The 14,142-nt window shown below is 35.9% G+C and overlaps 4 protein-coding genes across 4 annotated transcripts; 3 read left to right on the top strand and 1 right to left on the bottom strand.

Annotated features, from left to right (window-relative positions):
• Positions 1-5,310: 5,310 nt before the first annotated feature.
• On the top strand, positions 5,311-5,941 carry LOC147939637 (secreted RxLR effector protein 161-like). The gene is made up of 2 exons (XM_087463080.1): positions 5,311-5,702; positions 5,800-5,941. Exons 1-2 carry the CDS (start codon positions 5,311-5,313, stop codon positions 5,939-5,941), a joined length of 534 nt encoding a protein of 177 aa, XP_087319206.1.
• Positions 5,942-6,894: 953 nt separating this feature from the next.
• Positions 6,895-7,564, top strand: LOC104706025 (uncharacterized). Its single transcript, XM_010422146.2, has one exon. The coding sequence runs from the start codon at positions 6,963-6,965 to the stop codon at positions 7,440-7,442; it is 480 nt and encodes a 159-aa protein (XP_010420448.1). The 5' UTR covers positions 6,895-6,962; the 3' UTR covers positions 7,443-7,564.
• A 673-nt stretch (positions 7,565-8,237) lies between these two features.
• LOC104706024 (uncharacterized) lies at positions 8,238-8,902 on the top strand. The gene has a single exon (XM_010422145.2). It carries the CDS (start codon positions 8,293-8,295, stop codon positions 8,758-8,760), a length of 468 nt encoding a protein of 155 aa, XP_010420447.1. The 5' UTR covers positions 8,238-8,292; the 3' UTR covers positions 8,761-8,902.
• A 366-nt stretch (positions 8,903-9,268) lies between these two features.
• LOC104706023 (glutamate decarboxylase 1) lies at positions 9,269-13,284 on the bottom strand. The gene is made up of 8 exons (XM_010422144.3): positions 13,021-13,284; positions 12,734-12,938; positions 11,307-11,507; positions 10,998-11,212; positions 10,649-10,902; positions 10,119-10,171; positions 9,863-10,038; positions 9,269-9,753 (listed from the first exon to the last, which is right to left on the bottom strand). The coding sequence occupies exons 1-8, from the start codon at positions 13,104-13,106 to the stop codon at positions 9,426-9,428; spliced, it is 1,518 nt and encodes a 505-aa protein (XP_010420446.1). The 5' UTR covers positions 13,107-13,284; the 3' UTR covers positions 9,269-9,425.
• Positions 13,285-14,142: the final 858 nt, after the last annotated feature.

The raw sequence follows: 14,142 nt of genomic DNA, 5'->3' as shown, positions 1-14,142 counted from the left end.
GACTGAACGACGAACCGAAACTCAAGTTGTCCGAAGGAAGAATTGAAAAGTTTTCCGAAGACGAACTGAGAAGTTGTCATGGTTGGACAAATTGCTTTTGCAAGAAATAAAGTTTTAACTCTATTCGGAATTTTACACGAGGTGGGACGTCTCCCGGCTTACACCGAGTAATCTTTATTAGGTAATTTAACCCAAGCATACATGCGCTTTGGCGGAGGGCAAAGTACGGGACTTCGGCTTACCTCCTTTGTTCCAGTCCGGAAGTCGGACGACGAAATTTAAAACTCTGGGTTCGGCTTACATATCCGTCCGAACTGGAACTTGCGAAACAATTCAAAAAAGAATTCTCTGGGTTCGGCTTATCTCTCGTCGGAGAGTTATCGAAACAATTCAAAAAAGAATTCTCTGGGTTCGGCTTATCTCTCGTCGGAGATTTATCGCATAGTAACGCAAGTCGATCATCTGGCCATGATGTCGAGAAAATCAGTTCGGCTGCGGACTTGATACACATTCGTGTATACGTAGTCGTTTTTTTTTTTGATCGTTCCCGAGACATAACCGCAGCATTAAATGCGAACGCATTTTCACAATGCAATCTGATGGGCGGGGAAAGTCTCAGGATGCAGCGCGTATCCCTTTACGATCTGATTTGTGCGAGATTTTTGGGACGCAGCTCTTATCTCCCCCTTTCTCACTATAAATAGGAGGAAAGGGGTACGCTGAGCATCTCACATCCAAATTTCAGAACGACAAATTGCAAAGCATGCCTATAACAACTAGATCCGCATGGTTGAGGCGAGCTTAGGGGACGGTCTCGGAGGTCGGTCAAGTAACTTCGCCGGACTTCTTCTTATAGGCCCGTTTAGCTAGCCCAAAGGGGGGGGGGGGTCCCCCGGTTTAGTTGATGTGCAAAATTACTCGGTTTACCTTCGGTTTAGGTCGGTATGTCGTGGGTGCTAAATCCCGCACCAACAGACATCTACGCCTATACAATGATTTTAGCCTTTACCATAGCCTATAATAACAGCGTGGACGATAGTGTCGTGGCAAGTTCTCATATCTGGTTATTGTCGTTATATTGGGTGTGCTTTCAGTTGTTCAACTTCATTCTCCTGCCGAAGATTTGGAAGTCAAGGGAATCATATTCACAATACCTTTGACACTGGTCTTTTCTATTGCTGGTCACATGGCCAAGGAGTCATGGATATCCCTTTTTGGTAGCATCTGTGTCCTCATTTACATCATGTGCTTCATCAACTCCCACTACTTGGCTGCTGATCAACTTGAACAACAACGAGAGCGTGATCTTCATCCATGTGATCTAACCTTTTGCATATCCTATAATAGCGTGGACGATGATGTCATGGTGGATTGTTCGTCTTAGGCTATTTTGGCTATTATGGGAGTGATTGCAATAGTTCAACTTCATTCTTTTTTTTTTCTTGCCCTTGCTCTATCCTCTTAATTAAGGTTTTTTTTTTGATTAATCTTAACAGTGTGTGTGTTGGAATAAGCTTGAGGCTCAAGAAAATTACATTTAGGAGAAAAACTAAAAATACATATTTGTGTTTTAGGAGTTATCTAAATAAGTTACTTTTTCTATTTAGATTAGGAAATTTGTCTTAGAGTTTTATATATAAGAAGATGCGAGGGTGTTGCATAACTTATGAGATTTGAGAGCTTTAGTTTTTGAGTTATTTTTCTAAAGCAATAAAAGAGAGTTATTTTTGTTCTTGATTCAAAGTTTTGTTCTAGATTTGGTATCAGAGCCAAAACTGAATATTAGGCATCTTAAGTGTTAAGAAGAAGGTGATTTTCTAGAAGCTCTTGACGAAGTCGCATCACAGAGCTTACACGTGGTACGTTAAAGCAACACTAAGCGAGAGGAGTCGTATAAGCACACCGCAGAAAACTGGTCCCTCATCCATAAAGTGTTTTATGCTCACCTTTACTAATTACACTGTTTAATCTATGCGTATGAAGTTGATGCTTAAGGTCTAAAAAGTATGGGAAACTGTTGAACTTGGAACAACCGACGTAGAGAAAAATGATATGGTGAGAGCTTTTGTTGTTCCAATCCATACTAGAAGTATTGATCTTACAAGTTTGAAACCTCAAAAGCAGTTTGAGGTGCAGTAAAAACAAGACACATGGGAGATGAGAGGGTCAAAGAGGCTAGACTACAGACTTTGATGGCTGAATTTGACAGAATGAAGATGAAAGAGTCTGACAAGATTGACGATTTCGTTGGTAGACTCTCTGAATTGTCTACAAAATCGGCAGCCTTAGGCGAAACCACAGAAAAACCGAAAATTGTGAAGAAATTTCTTAAAAGTCTATCAAGAAGAAGATACATACATATTGTGGCTTCCCTTGAACAAGTTCTTGATTTAAATACAACAAGCTTTGAAGATATTGTGGGAAGGTTGAAAGCTTATGAAGAAAGAATCTATGAAGAAGAAGATCATCAGGATGATCAAGGAAAGCTTATGTATGCCACCGCAAAACCACAACCATATCAAGCTCCCTATAATGGTGAACATGAAGAGGTCATGGTGGAAGGTTCTATGGACAGGGAAGAGGACACATACACTATGATTATTATCAAAACGGTGGGTATCAGCAAGAGCGAGATACGTCTAAAGTAGTCTGCTACAGATGTGATAAGACTAGACGTTATGCGTCCGACTGCCCGGATAGGCTTCTCAAGCTTCAAGAGACACTTGAGAATTAAAGCAACAAGACTCAAGAGGCTGATGCGTTGAGGATGCACGAGGTGGTGTATCTTAATGAAAGGAATGTGAAGCCAAATGAATTTGAAACACATTCAGATGGTGGCAATGAGTGGTATTTAGACAATGGTGCTAACAATCATACGAGTGGAAATCAGTCTTATTTTTCCAAGATTGACGAGATGGTCACAAGAAAGTTCAGGTTTGGAGATGATTCACGCATTGACATAAAAGGAAAAGGATCTATTCTTTTTATAACCAAGAATGGAGAACGGAAGGTGCTAGCTGATGTCTATTTTATACTGGATTTGAGGAGTAACATTATCAGCCTTGGACAAGCCACATAGGCTGGTTGTGATGTTAGAATGAAAGAGAACTTTCTAACACTACATGATCGTGATGGTAAGCTTTTGGTGAAGGCAAACAGGTCTAGAAATCGATTATACAAGGTGATCATGGAAACAGAGCATACAAAGTGGTGCTTACAACTTCAGACATTGAGTGATTCAGCAAAGTGGTGCGCAAGGTTAGGGCATATTGGTATAGAGAGCATAAAGACAATGGTAAAGAAGGAATTAGTCATAGGGATGCCAAGTATTAAAATCGGAGAAGAGATGTGTTATTCATGTTTGTTTGGGAAACAAGTCCGAAAAGTTTTTCTTCAAGCAACATCATATCAAGCTACACACATACTTGAACTTATACATGGAGATATTTTCAGACCAATTACCCATGCTACAGCTGCACGAAAAAGATATATCTTTGTGCTCATTTGATGACTATTCTCGCTACATGTGGTCGATCCTCTTGAAAGAAAAAATGAAGCGTTTGACAAGTTTAAGAGCTTTAAACTCTGGTCGAACAAGAGACAGGAGATTCCATCAAAAAATTTCAATCCGATAGGGGTGGTGAGTTTGATTCACAAGAATTTCAAACTTTTTGTGATAACTCCGGTATCAAAAGGCACTTGACAACACCTTATTCTCCTCAACAAAACGGAGTTGTTCAAAGAAGAAATAGGACGTTATGGAGATGACAAGGAGCATTTTGAAGCATATGACCTTACCTTAGTTGTGGAGAGAAGTAGTGAGGCATGCTACTTATCTATTAATAGAGTTGTTACAAGAACTTTGGTCAATCAAACTCCATATGAAGCTTTTACTTTGAAGAAACCAAACATTGAACATTTACGGATCTTCGGTTGTATTGGAAATGCAAAAACAAAGACTCCACACTTTAAAAAGTTGGATGATAGATCGAGAGCTCTTGTGCATCTAGGAACAGAACCATGTTCAAAAGCGTACCGGTTGTTGGATCCATCAAGTCGAAGGTTCATAGTGAGTAGAGATGTGGTCTTTGATGAAACCAAGAGCTGGAATTGGGTGAATCTAGAGTAGATACAGTGAGAGACTCGGGAATGTTCAGCATAAGCTTCAGATAATTTGGTAATAATGGCATCCGGGAGGATGACGTTGTTGAAGAACCAGAAGGAAACGAAACAGGAGAGACAAGATCTCAGAGAACAAGCTCCGTTAAGAAAGTCAGGAAGGCAGACTAAAAAGCCAAACTACTTGAATAACTATGTCCTATTAGCTGAGATTGAAAGTGAATGACTCTTTCTTGCAATAGACGATGAACTTTGAGATTTTAGTGAGGCAAAAGGAGAAAAACGTTGGATAGAGACATGTGAAGAAGAAATATGATCAATAACTAAGAATAACACTTGGGTCTTAGTGGAGCTTCCAGTCAGGGCTAAACCTATCATCCTAAAGTTGATATTCAAAATCAAACACAACTCCGATGGTAGCATAAACAAGTATAAGGCAAGGCTTGTGGCAAAGGGATATGTACAAAAACATGGCATAAAATATGATGATGTCTTTGCTCCAGTAGCACACATTGAAATAATTTGGTTTATTCTTACGTTATCAGGTTCAAACGGTTGGGAAGTGCATTATCTCGATGTGAAAACTGTGTTTCTTCACGATGAGCTGAAAGAAGTAGTCTATTTGAGTCAACCTGAAGGTTTTGTGATCCAAGGTTCTGATGATAAGGCGTATAAGTTTAATAGAGCATTCTACGAGCTGTGATAAGCACCAAGAGCTTGGGATAACAAACTGAATCAGATACTTAAAGAATTGAATTTCATTAAGTGCACCAGAGAACCTTCATTATAATGAAAGCAAGTAAAGGAACATCTCATTGTTGTGGCTGTGTATGTGGATGATTTACTTCTCACTAGATCTAACTTAAACATGATTCTCGAGTTTAAAAGGGGAATGACGTCAAGATTTGAGATGAGTAATCTAGGAAAGCTAACCTACTACATTGGGATTGAATTTCTACAACATGAAAACGATATCACTTTAAAAAGGTATGCGACTAAGATCTTGAGTGAAGCTAGAATGGAACAGTGTAATTCCGTTCACATATCGATGGATGAGGGTTGAAGTTGTGTAAAGCACAAAAGGATCGAAACATTGATGAGAAAGAGTATAGGAGAAGCATTGGTTGTCTTTGATACTTGCTCCACACTCGACCTGATCTCTCTTACTGTGTTGGGGTGCTAAGTAGATATATGCATGAGCCAAAAGAATCTCATGGAGCAGCTTTGAAACAAGTTATTAGGTATCTACGAGGTACCTCTTCTCTTGGCCTTATGTTTAATCGTGATGAGGAAACAAGTTTGGTTGGGTATAGTGATAATAGCCACAATACGGATGAAGATGATGTTAGAAGTACAACAGGTCACATTTCCTATCTTGGCACTAATCTGATTACTTGGTGTACACAGAAACAAGACACGGTTGCAATGTCGTTATGCGAGGATGAGTTCATGGCAGGCACCAAAGCAGCGAAGCAATCAATTTGGGTTCAAGACTTCCTTAGCGAAGTGACTGGGTCTACTAGTGAGAAAGTCACAATTCTAATGGATAATAAATTGGCAATAGCACTCACTAAGAATCCAACGTTTCATGGTAGGAGCAAGCATATACATAGGAGATATTATTTTATAAGAAATATGTTGAGAACAAACAAATAGAAGTAAAGTATGTTCCTAGAACAGAGTAAAAGGCGAATATATTATTTTAACAAAGGCACTCGGAAAAATCAAGTTTAAGGAGATGAAAGATTTCACTGGAGTTCAAGACTTGAAGAAGAGTGATTTTAAGCTTAAAGGGGAGAATGTTGGAATAAGCTTGAAATAAGCTTGAGGCTGAAGAAAAGTATATTTAGGAAAAAAACTAAATATACATATTTTTGTTTTATGAGTTATCTAAATAAGTTACTTTTCCTATTTAGATAAGGAAATTTGTCTTAGAGTTTTTATATATAAGGAAATGCAAGAGTGTTGCATACTTTATGAGATTTGAGAGCTTTAGTTTTTGAATTATTTTTCTAAAGCAATAAAAGAGAGTTATTCTTGTTCTTGATCCAAAATTTTGTTTTAGATTGTGGTCTACATTTTTACCGCGCGATATACAGTATCGCCAAAACATAGTTTGTTAAGGTGAAATTCATCTGGAAGAAGGCTACACTCCCATCCCATCCATCGAGTATGATCATCCAATAGAACCAAAAGAATAGAAACTATGTTGAACACAGCTTAAGAATCTTTGCTGTTTGGGCGTCAAATTTTAACTACTTGTGACATTGCCATCGGTCAGTTAGTCAATGTGCGTACGAATATATTTCTCAACGGCTGTTAATTACTTAATTAGATATCTTATTATCTTGTAATTAATTCCCACAAATATACGAAGCAGATATTACTGTTGGAATATCCCAAATTTAACACTTTGAATTCCAGCATATTCTTCTTTAACGAAAAAAAAAACCCTAACCTCAAAAATAGGGAGCATGCACGTTAAACATATATAGCGAGATTAGTTCAATAAAGTGACCACATTATTTTTACACGGTAATTTTCCAAACTTTAACGAAACAAACAAATCTCACAAGCGAAAAAAAGATCACAAATTCACAACAAACATCAATTATTCACGCCGTGAGAAAAAAAAAATCAACATCGAGTATATATTAGAGAATATTCAGATAATATACATAATTCGAAATTATCACCAACCAAAGAAGTTTTAATCTAAAACCAGAATTTAAAACCTCTATATAAACCCTTACGTCGTTTACATCTCAAAAACCATCACAAAACCACATTTCTTCTCATTTCACATACCCAAACCTCAAAAAGTCTCCCAAAATATCCAAAAAATGAAGAATCTAGCAATTCTTGCTGCCTTGATTCTCTTCTCAAGCTGTGTCATATCTCAAGTCACAGCAAAAGATTTGGAATCGTTACGTACTGAAGAGCTCCAATGGTGGCATTACCACCATTTCTACCCTTACTTTCACCCTAAGCCACACTGGCCGTTCCCCACCACCGGAAAGGCCCTCCCACCACTCCCGGCTGGCTTCCACCCAATTCAATTCCATCCACCACCGGTTGTCGCCAAATGCTTGTCCGATTGCAAGGATGTGAGAACATGTGTTGCGGATATTGCTAAAGCTTTCTTCACCCGCAAACCCGCTATTGGGTTGGATTGTTGTGCCTCGATCCAGAAGATGGATGAAGATTGCCAGAAGACTGTCTTTGGAGCGTATCACAACCCTTTCTTTGACTGCTTAGTTAAGCTACATTGCTCCACCAAAGCTGGATCCACTCCGTCTGCTCCTTCGCCTAGGCAGATGTAGGAGTATTGTTGTTTTCTTAATTAGTAGTTCTTTTTTAGTTATGTTTTCTTTCTTTTTCACTTTTTATTATGTTACACTTTTTTAAGTATTTTCTTCTTAATTAATAAAGTTGTCGTTTAGCAGTGCTTTACTTATTTATTATTTTGTGTATTATATCATGCATGGTTTTAAAAAAAAAAAATCATGCATGGTTTACGCAATCCTGGAATAATTGATCTTAACATACATAAGATATAATAATGAACGAAAATTGAAACTAATTTCTTATACAGAGGGAAATATCTCGAACTTTTTAACTTTCATAGTTAATTATTACCTTTTCAAATTAGAAGTACATATTTTGTTAAGTGTAATCAGTTATTTATTTATCAGTTAATGATTACACAAATAATTTTCTAGCCAATGGACTTTTTATGGTCCAGTTTCTTAGTTGTCAGCCCAAATTGAACAGGTTAAAAAACATTAAACTTGATTAGCCCAAAACTGTGTTGAATTGGAATAGAGATGATATTGCCTAATCAAAGAAAGATATTGCTGTACTCCATTATTTTTTAATAAGACCTTTTTTTCTTTCTCAAGATAACATCATTCTATAATTTATACAGGTCTAAAATATTATCTAGACTAGAAATTAAATAGAAAAAATATGTACGATAACATCATATTTCATTATATATCAAAGAATATTCGACTGATAAATATACATAGATTATTCGAAATTATCAAAATCCTGTTTAAACCTCTATATAAGCCCTAACGTTTTACCATCGTAAAACCATCACAAGAAAAGTAAATTGTTTCTTCCTCTCGTTCAACAAAACTCTAACTTCCCAAGAATTCAGAAAAGAAGATGAATACTCCAACAGTTCTTGTTGCTATGATCCTCTTTACATGCTGTGTCACATCCCAAGTCACAGCTAGGATTCTGGAGCCAACTCCATCATTACGTAATGAAAAGATCCAGTGGTGGTACCACAAGCCACGTTTCCCATTCCCTAGAGCCGGAAGAGCCTTGCCTCCACTCCCGGCTGGCCACTTCCACCCAACTCCATTCAACCCACCACCGGAAGTTGCCAAATGCTTGGCTGATTGCAAGGAGGTAAAAACTTGTTTTGCAGATATCAGAAAAGCATTCATCACCCACAAACCCGCTATTGGATCTGATTGTTGTGCCGCGATCCTAAATATGAAAGAAGATTGTGTGAAGACCGTGTTTGGATCTTTCCGTAACCACTTCTTCAATGGCCTTATCAAAAGACATTGCTCTAACAAGGCGGTTTCATCTCCTGCTTCATCTCCTGCCCCTTCGCCGGCTTAGGGTTTCTTTGTTTTTGTTAGAATTCGAAGTATTGATTTATTAGGTTTTTTTTTTTAAGTTATGTTTTTATTTTCTATTCCACTTTGATCTTGATTTACAATTCGTTCTATCTATTCGAATAACAACCAAAAGTCTTCTATAATTGAGTTCTTTTTTTGTCCAACATCTATAGTATAATTTAGTTAACTTCTAATTTCAGTTCTTTAAACTACGATGATCCTTTTTTATTATTATTATTACAAGTAGTATTTGAGTTTTATGCAGAATCCGGAACTTGGTTTTTGGTCAGGATTCTACAGTCATAAAAAAGAAGGTTGAACCTGGATGCTTCTAATTCGTTTTTGAACATTATTTAATTTATTTTGAACAAGACAATGAAGAAAATTTGTTTTCATTGCTTTAATTATGAGGTAGCAGTCAAAATTCACTTTGAAGGTCAAAGATTCAAATATAACTTTTTATAAAAAAAAATATATAAAAAAAAGCAATGGTAGAAAAAATCAGCCCATTAATAAAAGGAAATTAATTATTTTATAATGTTGCAATAGTATCAAACGAAATACAAATCAAAATAAAACGAAACTTGGTTCAACAATAAAGGAAATGAAACCTTCAAATCTCCAAATCAATGCAACGCATTATCAATAAAGTCTTCAAACATTCAATTAACAGATACCATTCGTCTTATTCTTCCTGTCAGAGACAAACTTCTTCCAGCCTTTGATGATGTCTCTCTGCTTCTCGATATCGATATCGCTCTTCTTAACCGTCACCATCAAGTTATTGCTGTTAGCTTCACTCTTCTCTTCCCCAAGTGATATTTTGTGGATCACTCGCGAAGGAAGCTCATCGAGCTCATGCATCACTTTCTCAATATCGCTCACAAGTCTCTCAGCGAGTGTTCTAGAGAAATCTTCTCTGATAACCACTCGAAGAACAGTTATGTGTTGTGCATCTGGAGGCATTGTATAGGCTGGTACTATCCATCCATACCTACATTTCAAAATATTTAGAGATATTAATTATATATCACGTATTCATAATTTCATTTATATATTAGTTCTGACTGAAATCATCTTTGTAATTAATTAAGACATCCAACCTGCGAAGCATGTCGGAAATTTCGAACTCAGTGTGACAGCTGCTATCTTTCAAGGAAAAAGCGACAAGTGGCACTCCCTCGTCCTTCGAAACAATGTTGAACCTCTCTGTCTTCTCGAGTCCTTGCTTTAGCACGATCATGTTCTCTCTGCAATTCTCCATCACATTTGTGTAACCCTGTTTTATACATTTTAATTGTTAAGTAATGTGTAGTTAATTAGCATAACTTTTTTTATAAAAATCGTGGACAGACATACCTCGTGGCCTAATCGGATAAGTTGGTAGTATTGAGCTATGATTTGACTAGAACCTGCGTTTATTGACAGAATAACCAATGAATACTATAATAATCAGAACTTTTTTGAATACGCCAATCTCTAAGTTGCGTTTTCCCCCTTTATTAAAATGGAAACAAATTTGACTTCCAGCATTTTGTTTTATATTTATGAAGGATTACCACCGATTCCTTAAACTATAGTACAAAGTTATAAAAAATGGAAAACATTATGTGAAGTTTCCCAATTTTTAATGGAAAAAAAGTTTGACCGCAGTTGCTCCATCACAATGATGATATCATCTACTAGACTACTATAAAAATTATTTAAGAAAAAGACTAGTAGACTATTACAAAAATAATTAATAAAAAATGAAAATGATTATGAAATCACTTTTTGTATAATAAAATGGTAAGGAAATTTTATTTCCATCACTTGTTCATGACTAGTAATTAAAAGTCGAACAAAAAAAGAAATAGGAATAGCAAGAAAAATAAAAGAAGTAAATTTACCTTTGGAGAAATTGAGAGTGAACGTGGGTTGGTCAGCACCAAGGTAATTGATATGGAAGATGAGATCCTCAGGCAAATCCTCTTTGTTTCTCCAAATCACCCAACCAATTCCAGCGTACACAAGTCCATACTTGTGACCACTCACATTGATACTCTTCACCAACGGCAGTCTAAAGTCCCATTCCAACTCCGGATACAAAAAGGGTGCTATGAATCCTCCACTTGCCGCATCCACGTGAATGGGTGTGTCCCAACTATCAAAAAAACATATTTTAGTTTTTATATTATATATAACTTAGATATTCTTTATCGTGTAGTGTCATGTAAAAACAATCCATTAACTAATTACCCGGTTTCTTTGTTTTTCTCAACCAAAAGATCGTTCAAGAGTTTAACATCTTCGAACTCTCCATTAAGAGTGGAACCAAGAATGGCCGCAACACAAATAGTGTTCTCGTCAACCATGTCAACAGCTTTTTGCGGGTCCATCACATAGTATCCTTCACTCAATTTCACTTCCTTGAGCTCAACCTCAAAGTACCTAGCGAATTTCTCCCAACACACCTAAACATTTTGAAATATTGTTTATAAGAAAATAATTGATCAAAATGATTAAGATCATTAAAGATTTGATTTAGAAAACGTTAGCTAAATTTACTTGAACATTGGCTCCAGTGACAATGTTGGGTTTATCGACAGGTTTGCCTTCGGCTTTGCGCTTGTTCTGCCATGTACGCTTGAAGGCCAAACCGGCCAACATTATGGCCTCCGATGATCCAACGGTTCCTACTCCGATGGCTGTCTCCGTCTCTCCTAACGGTGCATTGAATAGATGTGCAATCATGTTCACACATCGGTTCTGTTTTTTATTTGTTTATTTCAATATTGACAAAGAATTATTAGTGAAATAACCAACTTGACTAATCACTTTATCACATCGAAATTGATGCTTACTTATAATATATATAATCTTAGTGGATAATTAACAACGTGACAGATGTAAAAGCAAAGTGCAAAACTAAGATAATACAGTACACACTACGTCGTGGGGATAAGTCATGGCAATTACTATTCTATAATCCAACATGATATCATGTACTTTACCTTATGATGTAAAATAATTACAATCAGATAGTTGACAAAAGAATAAATACATGTTAAAACTTTGGTCATTTTTTAAGTTGTCAATTTAAATTTGGAGGAATGTAATAATTTGAAAGTTTCTATTGTTTTCTCATATTTATTTCCGTGATGGCCGATCAAAAATATACTAATAATTATTAAAAAAAGTTATCCAGCAATTTCAATTGTCTGGTATTTGCGGAAATAAAGTAGTAAAAATATTCCCCCCTAATCATTACTGTATAGTCCAAACTATTCCAAATTTGATCAACACAGCCAGAGAAAAAGTCAATCTAGTTGGTTCATATTTTATACATATAAAAATATATATTCAATGACAAAGCATCTAATTAAATGATAAAAACTAATATTAGTTTCAAATATTAATAAGACATAGATTTTTAAAAAGACCCTCACGAATCAGAGAATAACCCAACTACTACGACATGGACGCCTAGTATTTCCAAGATCCAACCTCCCCCAAGAAAATACTGTCTACATAAGCGGAAATTAAATAGATTTAATATTCTACGTACACTTCAATACTATAGTATTCCAAATCACCCAAAATTTGATCACCACAGCCAAAAAAATAAAAGTCAAACCAAGTTGGTATACATATATAAAAATAAGATTCAGTCAATATAACAAATTAGCATTTTATGAGTTATACTAATTAATCATGGTCTTAACTACAGCAATCCCGAAACATCCATCAAGGTATTCCGTATAATCTCGATCCAAATATATCAATGGAGTTTATTTTAACGCGACCACATTCTATATATCACACAAGTCGTTTGGAAAAAAAAATTCAAAATTCCTAAAATCATTAATTTCATATGTATATGCGATAAGTAAATTAATTATGTTTGTGGAAAAAAAAAGTAAATTAATTATGTTTAAAACCCAATTCTGAAACAATCATGACTATATGTGATAAGAAAAAAAGAAAAAAAATACCTGGAGTTCGGTGGTGACGGGGTACTCGTCCATGTCAACATAGTTCTTGTTAATGGAGGACATGATGAGTTTATCGCACTCAGGCTCCATCCACGTCGTCACGAAAGAGGCTAAGTTTAGCCTTGGGTTACCGTCAAGCATCAACTCGTCGTTGATGATCTGATACGCTGCTTCTTTCGGCATGGAGTTTTCGGGCATCTTGAACCTGATCATGGTATTTACAATTTTATTCGCCGATATTACATATATATAATGTGATCAAGATTTTGGTTATGAATATATATTACCTAGGGAGTGAAGTTCGGACGTATCGTGAAGCGAATGTGGAGTGGACAGAGCCGTCCGAATCCGACGTGGCATGGGAGAGCACCATCACGGCGATGAGACAGAGGGAGAGAGAGAGAGAGAGAGAAAAACTACCAAGAGATGATTATTAGAGAGAAAGTGGTATTGAGGAAAGTGCTGAATGGGAATGGATGAATAAGAGAAACACCTTAGGGGGGTTTTATATCTATTAATTAGTTAATGATATTGATTGATTGGGTTACCATGTGGGTTACTTGGGATGGATAATAATATATTATACAAACGATTTTTTTGAAACTTCCTTCGTGAGAATATTTCTTCCCCAAGGCCTAAACTTTGTTTGAATTAGCAGAATAATGCCCCTAGTTTCGTTCAGTGTTGAGACTTTTGATCCGTCAATCTCTTTTTGAGAATTTTTTTTCTTTTTTCAAAATCTAAATTAGAATCCTAATGAAAACACAGTGTCTTTTTCTTGTTTGTTGTTTTTGATCAAAAGATTTCTAAAAAAGACTATACACGGTAAAAATATTCAATGCTAAGTAAATGATGAATGAGAGATCCGGGGTTTAGAGAAGCTTTTTATGGAATATATATTCATAATGCATTGAATTGAATATTTGACTATGTGATGTGAATACAAAAGTCTTCTCAGAAAAATCTCTTTTTGCTAATTTGTTTTTTTTTTCTTTAAAGGCAAAATGTTTGTTTAAATTAGCGGGGAATATTTAACTTTGTCTTCATGATACGATTAGACCACATGTTTTCACTTTTTACATTGTTAGAACACTGAAGATGACGCGTATGGATGGTTTAACTTTCTATGAACGTCGTTATTCGTTAGTATTCTTTATAGCCGCACAGGGGAAATGGTTATTGAAATACAAAATGAAACAAGTCACATAATGTAGTACGTGAATTTTTCATGTCATACTATACTAGTATACTACGCCCACGTAATTAAGATTAAAGGTCTTGCATAGTGCACAGTTGATGTTTGTAATCATATATATATTTACCGACTTATAATATCCAACTAAGAACTAACTGTAAAGGTATTGCATATTATTCAATTAGTCTCTATTATTGAGTCCTAATGCGTCATA

The sequence above is a fragment of the Camelina sativa genome, chromosome 8 (genome assembly GCF_030686135.1).
Source record: "Camelina sativa cultivar CO46 ecotype springtype chromosome 8, ASM3068613v1".
NCBI lineage: Eukaryota > Viridiplantae > Streptophyta > Magnoliopsida > Brassicales > Brassicaceae > Camelina > Camelina sativa.
The sequence above is the reverse complement of the archived record's forward strand: the minus strand, read 5'-3'. Positions and strand labels throughout refer to the sequence as shown.